This window comes from Helianthus annuus, chromosome 10 (genome assembly GCF_002127325.2).
Source record: "Helianthus annuus cultivar XRQ/B chromosome 10, HanXRQr2.0-SUNRISE, whole genome shotgun sequence".
NCBI lineage: Eukaryota > Viridiplantae > Streptophyta > Magnoliopsida > Asterales > Asteraceae > Helianthus > Helianthus annuus.
In genome coordinates, this window is record NC_035442.2 from 4,649,285 (window position 1) to 4,659,151 (window position 9,867).

The 9,867-nt window shown below is 36.0% G+C and overlaps 1 protein-coding gene across 3 annotated transcripts; it reads right to left on the reverse strand.

Annotated features, from left to right (window-relative positions):
• Positions 1-1,116: 1,116 nt before the first annotated feature.
• LOC110883846 (60S ribosomal protein L3-1) lies at positions 1,117-6,632 on the reverse strand. 3 transcript variants are annotated; one of them, XM_022131496.2, is made up of 6 exons: positions 6,568-6,632; positions 4,176-4,273; positions 3,609-3,719; positions 3,217-3,521; positions 2,043-2,452; positions 1,117-1,545 (listed from the first exon to the last, which is right to left on the reverse strand). In XM_022131496.2, the coding sequence occupies exons 2-6, from the start codon at positions 4,258-4,260 to the stop codon at positions 1,287-1,289; spliced, it is 1,170 nt and encodes a 389-aa protein (XP_021987188.1). In that variant the 5' UTR covers positions 4,261-4,273; positions 6,568-6,632; the 3' UTR covers positions 1,117-1,286. The 3 variants fall into 3 exon arrangements, with proteins under 3 accessions (XP_021987188.1, XP_021987186.1, XP_035834957.1); XM_022131494.2 differs by lacking the exon at positions 6,568-6,632 and adding an exon at positions 5,381-5,534; XM_035979064.1 differs by lacking the exon at positions 6,568-6,632 and adding an exon at positions 5,227-5,427.
• Positions 6,633-9,867: the final 3,235 nt, after the last annotated feature.

Here is a 9,867-nt window from a genome sequence, read left to right on the forward strand (position 1 = left end):
AATGCCTCCATTTGTTGCTAATTTATATGATGCAAATACCACAAAAATGATTTTTTACAACAAATACTACAAATGTATATAAAATAATCATATTTAATTATAAAATCTTTTGTAAATTTCTTATTAAGTTACAGATTTTGGCATAAGATACCCCAACCAATGTAATTAGTGACATAAAACACATACCAAATATATAAATATAAAATATCAAATAAATAAGTTAAACATGTCAACCCGTATACCCATTTATACTACTAAATCCAAACCTGTAGATTTCGTGCTAGCTTCGTGACGTGTTTTCAAGTTGTGTGAGAAATGCAAACCCCTAATTATATCTTTAAATCTGCATTAAATGTAGTGACTTTCTACGAAGCCTAATTAATTTTAGGGTAGCGATGAGGTTTGATATGTAGGATTTTCATATAAAAGCCAATGTGGGGTAGCCCATTTGGTAGAGGTATATGCCTCTTACAAGGAGGTCTTAGGTTCAAACTTGGGCAAGGGAAAAAACTTATGGAGTAACATTTGCCGTCAAAAAATACATTATAAAGATTCATGCTTAGAAGATTTATAAGTTTTTTTGTGGTTGGCATAAGATGGTCCGCCCAACATACGAGGAAGAGGTCGTGGAAGAAAGAGCGTGTTTTTTCATGTTACTTTGAAAACACCAGTGGTTATAATGATTGTGTAGGTAAACTCTATGCTAAGCAATCATGTTTATTGATTCCAAAGTAGGTGAAAATGGGCAGGCTAGGCGGGTTGGATAACGGATCATAATAGATTGTATTTACACGTGCCAAAAAGGTATGATCGGGTTGGTTTTACCCACTGTTATCCAATTTTCTCATTTCACTAGTAATAAATGAACCTGAAATTATAGTTTCCAGGGTGTGGGAGTGGTGGTTGACGAGGAAGAGGTAGGGGCCAAGAGCATGGAGGTGGCGATCGGGAGCTGTAACAACGAATCGTGCAAAAAGACACCCATCAATGAAACAATGATGGAAAAATGTTTTACAACAGTTGATGATATTGAGTTCAGTCAAACTGTCGACCCGTTTAGCCAGAAAAATCACCAACAAGCGAACTTGTGGTTAAAAAAAGGAATACAACGTAACATTGGTGAAATAGAGATATACTGAAATGCATATATAGAAAATTAGTCCATAATAAAAAGCAATCATCAAAATATCCCAACAAAAACTAGTCTCTCAAGAAGCAGTATAACAGTACTCGAAACAAACTATCAAAATTACTTAACGATCGCCAAAACAGATAAATACCTGTTCTTATGCCTTCTGGCGGTTGTAGAACTTGAGCTTCTCTTCTGCAGTTTGGAAGCGACCATGACCGAATTTCGATGAAGTGTCGATAAACTTGAGTTTGATCTCTTCAAGAGCCAAACGAGAAGTCTGTGCAAGCAATGATTGGCGGAGTGTAACAACCCTCTTTTTGGGACCCACACAGCAACCCTTGATCAACAAGTAGTCGTCTTTCACCACACCATAGTGAGGGAAACCACCCATTGGAGTTATGTCCTTTTCGGTCCTGCAGAAGAAACGTGTTCATATAATCATTAAAGTTTTTGTTAAATAAGTTGTATATACTATAAATAGGCTAGTTTGTCAACAAACACCTTTAACCCCTCAACTTTAATAATAAACAACTGTAGTCTCTCAACTTTGATAATGACATGTTTAACCCCTCAACTTTAATAATGACAAGAATAGACCCCTAACTAAGCCCCTACACTTGAATTTAGGCTCTCATTTTTATTAATGACAAGTTTAGCCCCTCATATTTAATGACAAGTTTGGCACCTAATGAAATGTTTAGCCCTTTAACTTAAACAGCTTTAGCCCTCAGCTTTAAAACTTAACAATCTCAGCCGCTGAACTTTAAAATTTTTAACCTTAGCCCCTCAACTAAAACATCAAAATATTTAACTCTTGTAATTTGCTTATTTTATCAACGTTTCGAACCTGCTGCGGATCACGGGTGGTAACCCACTAGTTAATAATAAAAGTATATGTTAAACAACGTACCTGTCAAACTCAGTAAGAGCAGTATGGGACTCTTGTCCGGTTTTGCCAAGCTTGTAAATCTTCTTGTTCATTTCAGTACGGTGATGGTAACCGTTTTGACCAGCACGAGCGACGGTAAACGAGACTCTGGCCGGATGCCACGCTCCAATACAAGCAACCTTACGCAGACCCCTGTGAGTCTTACGTGGCAAACGGGTCACACCCCAACGGGTCACGACACCTTCGTAACCCTTACCCTTTGTTACACCAATGATGTCAATCATTTCATCCTTCTGGAACACGGCATCAATTGGGATTTGTTTTTCGAAAAAGCCGTATGCGAAATCAACTTTTTGGGCAACTGTTCCACCGTTCACTTGGATTTCCATTAGGTGGGCTTTCTTCTGCTTCAATCCCTTCATTTTCCTTATCTGAGTAAAGATAAAAAAACATATGATGAGTGGTGTACATAAATTGCATTGACGACCCGAAAACACGACACAAACCTAGCACCAAAACCACAGGTTTGGGTTTAAAGGATTCAGGTCAGTTAAAGGTTGAACCCGCAAACCCATTTGGCTAAACGGGTCAGGTTTGTGTCAAACCCGGCTTGTTGGCGAGTTGACCCGTACAACCCATTTATTTAAATTACATTTTAGTAATTTTTTAAATCATGTTTTTATGACGTAAGTTAAATTGGTTGTGCATTTTATAGAATAGTTATATAAAAAGGGTTATATTAAAAGAGAAATCGACATAACATTATGTAATTACAACCCATTTATATTATATTTTAATTTTTTAAATCGTGTTTTTATGTCACAAGTTAAATTGGTTGTGCATTTAGGCAATAATTATATTAACAAAGAAATTGACATAACATTATGTAAAACTAACATGTAATTTTTTACATACTTTGGACTTTTTGTTATAAAATTTTATTATATATATTTTTAATATGTGAAAAAACAGGTTAAACTGGTCGTGTTCGAGTCAACCAGTAAATATTCAGGCTGTGTTCAGGTTCAAGTATGTGACACGATTTTCAGTTTGGGGTCATGTTCAAGTTCATGTAAAATCTTCGGGTTCGGGTCGGTTAAACCTGCCAACCCCCGAACCAACCCATTTAGCAACCCTGCACATAGTAAATAAGTCAAAAGTCAAACCTATTAGGCATTAAAGAGAAAATATTTACCTGTGTGTGAGCCAAAACCCTAATGACAGTTGCATATTTCTTCATTTTCTCCAACTGAGACTGGATATCTTTCTTGCCCTCATCAGACTCAAACTTCTTGGAATATTTGGTGAACGCCTTCTTCTTAGACTTGCACCAGTTCTTGTAGAACCTCCTCTTCACATCTTCGCTCAAATGTTGAGCCCAGACAGTGTTCAAAGATCGAAGCCCACGTGGAGTTTTGACGTAAGCGACCAGCCCAACAACCACCATAGGAGGTGTCTCAATGATGGTAACAGCCTCACAGGTTTCCTTCTTGTGAAGCTCTGTAAACCAAAACTCGTAATAAGGAATCAAAACAAGAAATTGAACACGAAGCTACAAAAGTATTACAACATCAAAAATTCGCTTACTTGATCCAGGTTTCTCGACCTCTCTGACGATGTGAGTCATCCCAGCCTTGTAACCCAAGAAAGCAGTTAGCTTGCATGGCTTGGTTGGGTCATCCTTGGGGAAAGCCTTCACTGCAAGATACATAAGATAAAAGTAATATAGGATTAGTATACTTCATACAACTTAATTTGAGCCAGCAATCCAGCATACGCACATACATATACTTGTTTAACAGATGACCACCAAAATCTTTCAGTAAGAGCGTTCATAAACTGTTGAAACTGGCCCAAACTGAAGCAATTTAGCCGGTTTAGCCGATATTAGAGATATACAGTCCGAATCACTGTTCAGGTTTAACGATTTGACTGTTTAGTGTTTACAGTTCGGTTTACAATTTCAAAGTTGTAACCAGTCATGTAAACCAAGTCAGCTGTTTAGCATCTATCGGTTAACCTTTTAAATTTAAAAATATAAAGTTATGTCTATATATATTATTTTCATTAAAAATCCTTGTCATTTGAAAAAATAGTACAAAACTGAACAAAATAACGAAATCGCCATAACATACGGAACAAAATAATGTTTACCTTTTCCTCTGTGGCGAGCAGCACGTTTCCTGGGAAGAAATCCGAGGGAACCATGTCTGGGGTGCTCAAACTTCCTGTGCGACATCTTTCTCCCTTACCTACAAACATCCATTAACATTAACATTATCAGATATAACCAAAACAAACAAACACACATAATGCAAAAGTATATCAATTGTATGTACAATTAACGTAGCACGTTAAATTGTTTAAAAACTAATATAACAGTCGAACACATTCATATGAATGTAGATCCATATCGCTACATTTCACCTCAAATAAAAATGTAGATTAAATCAATTAGCTCCAAATAAATTATCATAGCATTTCAACTGAATATACACATAAACACACATATTCAGATTGTATAAAAAGTTAAAAAAAAAACATATATATATCGTCAACTGAACATATTCATTTATTCACACGAACACAGATCCATATCATTCCAAATCAATTCACATAAAAACCTAGGGTTTCAAACAAGCATACGACTAAATATATTCACTAATTTACAACCAAATCAAACAAGCTCCAAATCATTGATTATCAAATGAATTCAACAATCTAACAACTACAAAATTAACAATCCATAACTGCAAATAACTAGAAAACAATCTGAAAACTAACTACAATCAAATTAAATAGCTCAAAATCATAAATTATCATATAAATTATCAAATATATCCTAAATCAACACATATCATCAACTGAACATGTTCACAGAAACACAGATCCATATCATTCCGTACCAATTTATACCAAAATCCTAGGGTTTCAAACAAGCATACGATTGAATATGTTAACTAATTTACTATAAAATCATGCAAGCACCAAATCATTGATCATCAAATGAATTCAACAATCTAACAATTACAAAATTAACAATCCATAACTGCAAATAACTAGAAAACAATCTGAAAACTAACTACAATCAAATTAAATAGCTCAAAATCATAAATTATCATATAAATTATCAAATATATCCTAAATCAACACATATCATCAACTGAACATGTTCACAGAAACACAGATCCATATCATTCCGTACCAATTTATACAAAAATCCTAGGGTTTCGAACAAGCATACGACTGAATATGTTCACTAAGCTACAATCAAATGAAATAAGCTCCAAATTATTGATTATCACATGAATTCCAACAATCGAACAATTACGAAATCAACCATCTGTATAAGAAAGAACCTGAAGTTGATACGAACGAGTGCGGCGATAGTTGTTGCCCCCAGTGAAGGTCTTCTAAAACCCTAGTGAGGTGTACATATAATCGGTTTTAGTTACAAGAAAGGGCCCTCAGGTATGTTGAGTGTACAAAAGATACCCCTTGTTTTTTTAGGTTTGGCACGTACGCCTCACAAGTTGTGAGTCACAACTAAGGATGTAAAGAATCCGAGCCGAGCCAAAGCTGAACTAGGCTCGAGTTTGAGCTTGTTTAACTTATGAGAGCTCGGTTTGGTTTTACCTTTGGTTATACTTTAAAGCTCTAGTTTGGCTCGTGATAGTTTTTAAACTCGAGCTTGGTTCAAACTCGACTTGTTTATCATTCATTAATTAATTATATTAATCGTAATTATTATTTTGAAATATATATATTTTATATATACACACATGTATATATACTTATATATAATTTAGTAATTTTTAGCATATTTTTATAAACGTATATAATAACTATTATATTTACATATATTAAGTATATAAATTATATTTATATAAATAATAGGTTCGTTTACTAAACAAGCTTATTTTATGCTCGGATTCAAGTTTGTTTAAGTTTGGCTCGTTTTGAGTTTTTTTTAAGCCAAATTGATCATATTTTGGTGTGACATGTAAAACGAGTAAATATATGTCCTTTTATGGGAGACAGGGAACTCCTACGAGCCTTAGATTCAGCAGGTCCAGCTAGAACGTTGCTGCAACCCTTTTCATCTTTGGTGTGATGGGCTTTCAAGGGTTCATGAACCCGATCTTCATGGAGGAAAAAAAGGTGGGGAAGAAGATATGTGTAGCGACGTGGTTGGTTGTTGTGGAAGTATGGGAAATTGAGCTAGAAAATCATCACAATTGCCACTAAGGCTTTGGCCTAGTGGTAGAATGAAAATCCTCTATGTGTTTGGATAGAAGAGGTCATGAGTTCAATACCTAAGGGGTGAAACATTTAGCCGTTCAGAAAAAAGAAGATTGCCACAAGTAATTTGATATCACGAGGTTCAAGTGATGGAGATAAGGTATCACAATGTGATTGGTAATTTGATACGACTGAATATGTTCACTAAGCTACAATCAAATGAAATAAGCTCTAAATTATCGATAATCACATGAATTCTAACAATCGAACAATTACGAAATCAACAATCCGTAGAAGAAAGAACCTGAAGTTGATACGAACGAGTGCGGCGATAGTTGTTGCCCCAGTGAAGCTCTTCTAAAACCCTAGTGAGGTGTACATATAATCGGTTTTAGTTACAAGAAAGGGCCCTCAAGTATGTTGAGTGTACAAAAGTTACCCCTTGTTTTTTTAGGTTTGGCACGTACGCCTCACAACTAAGGATGTAAAGAATCCGAGCCGAGCCCAAGCAGAACGAGGCTCGAGTTTGAGCTCATTTAACTTATGAGAGCTCAGTTTAGTTTTAGCTTTGTTTATAAAGCTCTAGTTTGGCTCGTGGGTAGTTTTTAAACTCGAGCTTGGCTCAAAGTCGGCTTGTTTATTATTTGTTAATTAAATATAATTGTAATTATTATTATTTTTTTAAAAAATTGTTGCTATTTGTGGGATTTACTGGGTATGGTTGTTGTTGTTGTATTTTAAAAAATCTTCATATACAACATTATATATATATATACTATTTATACAATAATTGTTAGATATTTTAGTGAAATCGGGATTGGCTTGGTGATCAAAGCGAATAATAATATACATCAAGCAAGTTAGGAGGTGCGGGAGTGCACGCGTGTTTGAGTTATTATAATTCGAATTGTACGGGCGGAGGATTCCAAGGGGGCAGCGCCCCCTTGGTGGGGGTCCGGGGGCAGCGCCCCTGGGAACAGGGTCTAAGGGGCGGCAGCCCCTGGCTGGGGTCGAAACTTCAAATTACGGCAGTTAATAGGCAGTTTGGAGGCAGTTGTGTCTGAATAAAAATTGAGATAACTGCCTAATGGCAGTTAATGATCCCTAACCCCAAAATTCGTATTCAGTTTTTGGTCACAATTCTCTGGTTCAATCAATTTCGCAGACAAACATACACTGGTTCAATTTCTTAAAATCAGAGTTGTATCCGATTGAATTATTCGGGTGAACCACCGAAATAATTTGATCTGAGAGTGATTACATGCCTCTCTGATCGTCCGGTTTCTGAAATTTCCCCAACAAAGATCAAATTCTTCTGTGAAGATGGCAAGCGGATCGATGAAGGATATGACAAGCAAGGTTGACAAACTGGAGAAGTTCGAAGGGAAGGACTTCCGAAGATGGCAAAAGAAGATGCACTTTCTTCTGACTTCGTTGAAGGTTGTGTACGTGTTGACTACTCCAATCCCGGAGATACTGGAGGAGGGCAATCTGGAGCAAATCAGGAAGAGGTCAAAGTGGGAGAACGACAATTATATATGTCTTGGCCACATTCTGAATGGTATGTCTGGTCCCTTATTTGATCTTTATCAAAATGTTGAAACTGCAAAGTTACTGTGGGACACGTTGGAAGCCAAATACATGGCAGAAGATTCTTCTAGTAAGAAGTTTCTTGTCAGTAATTTCAATAATTACATAATGATTGATGAAAGGCCTGTGATGGAACAGTATCATGAATTGTCCGTGAGGTTTGGACATATTTGTCAGTTTCATTCGAAACAACTTTTTTTTGTACCATATTACCCTTCACTTTTGAGATTTTTTGTCAATTTCATTCAAATGTCTAATTTGGGTTATTTTTTCTGTCAGATATTTGGATGAAAATGACAAAAAAAAAAATCTCAAACCTTAGGGATGATTGTGGCAAAAAAAAGTTAGATGTTTGATGAAAATGGGAAAAAAAATCCCGAAAGTAAAGGTAATATGATACAAAAAATTGTTTTGGACGAAACTGGTAAACATGACCAAACCTTAACAATGATTTTGGCATTTTACTTAATAGTTTAAGTAAAGATAATTGTTGATTAAAATGTAGATTTTTTTAAACTAAAATAAATAAACAATAATAAAATAAAATTAAAATTTAAAAGAAATAAATAAATGGCTTCTTACATATATTTGTTTTGAGTAAAGTGAAAGTTGTGTCCCTGAGGTTTAGGGCTGGTGTCACGTCAAGTGCCCGCAAGTATTTTTTTGGTTGCCCGAGTCTCCGTCATACGAAAAGCGTTACGTTCTGCGTCCCTAAAGCCAACGTCTGTTGGTTTAAGCGTTAGAGGCAGGGGTAATGACGTCATTTCACACCTATAAACCACAAATACATCAGATATACACCTTGAATCCCTTAAATTTGTGCATTGTTTTGATTCACGACCCCGTGAAAACCTTAAATCCCAAATCGTTAATTCCACCTAAACAAAAGCTTCTGGTGGTCGATTGAAGTAACGGTAGGAGGATTTTGCAGGATTCGTGGTGATGATGAGGATTTCGTCCTAAATGAAATATACCATAAGTTGAATAATTACATTGTGATCATGAAATTAAGCACTCAAGTAATTGATTATGGTTGTATGTTTCTTTACATCTGTCCATCTAACGTTTTTTTCTCACTTAAAGTTCACCATGGAGGTGAGTTTTCTGGGCATGTAGGGAATACATAAACGGTAAGATTAGCTTCGTTGATAGTGTTAACATTGATAGACTAGATATGGATGTTTTGGAGGAAATGCCTCAAGCAAGTTAGATATCCAGTGACTTAGAATGTATGTTTGATCATGTTGGAAAACGAATTAGGCAAGTGTGATATCCTATTGAACAACATCTTAGGAGGTCCTACACGGTATGGTGATGGTCCTCCCTTGGAGGATGGTCCGCCACATAAGCGACACGTAGGATGGGCATGAAGATGAGGCAAAGAGGATGGAGATGTGGAAATGGGAGTATGAACCTAAAATGTGTATGTATATATTGTATGTATAGGGGTGTGTGAGAGGAGGGGGAATAATTTTTGTCTTTTTGTGATCGTCCCCAACGTCGAGCAGAGGACGAGGACGTGAGGGGGCGGTGTGGTGTTTGGTGCGTCGCCGGTCCAAGACGTTGGAGGTCGTTCCTCCATACCGTGTAGCCTAACAGACAGTTAATTGGAGCAAGAGACAAACATGTGATAACATGTTTAGAGTACACAAGGGTGTACATGACTAAAAGGATTGTAAATGTTAAGACTAGAGGGTATGGTGAGGCCCATCCCCATGAGGATGGGCCGCCACGTAGGCGCTACATCACCGGCTCATGGGGATGGGTCTCCTTCACTTTTGATGGGGTGGAGGATGGGGCTACCTCACCTAAATATTTTATATTTTTCTAAGTTTTTTTATTAACTTAATAAAAACTTTATAAAAATTAAAAAATACAACATAAAACAACATAAATAAATTCATTTCATAACATAAAAAAAATTACATTTCCTAAAAATAAAAAAAAAACATTTCCGAAAAATAAAAAAAAATTACATTTCCTAAAAAAAAAAAAAAAACCTACGACGTCCATT

Coding starts and splice junctions, on each gene's coding strand:
- LOC110883846 (XM_022131496.2), bottom strand. CDS start 4,260: ATGTCGCACAGGAAGTTTGAGCACCCCAGACATGGTTCCCTCGGATTT. Junction 3,720..4,175: donor TGCTCGCCACAGAGGAAAAG/GTAAACATTATT, acceptor TGTATCTTGCAG/TGAAGGCTTTCCCCAAGGAT. Junction 1,546..2,042: donor GCTCTTACTGAGTTTGACAG/GTACGTTGTTTA, acceptor TTTCTTCTGCAG/GACCGAAAAGGACATAACTC.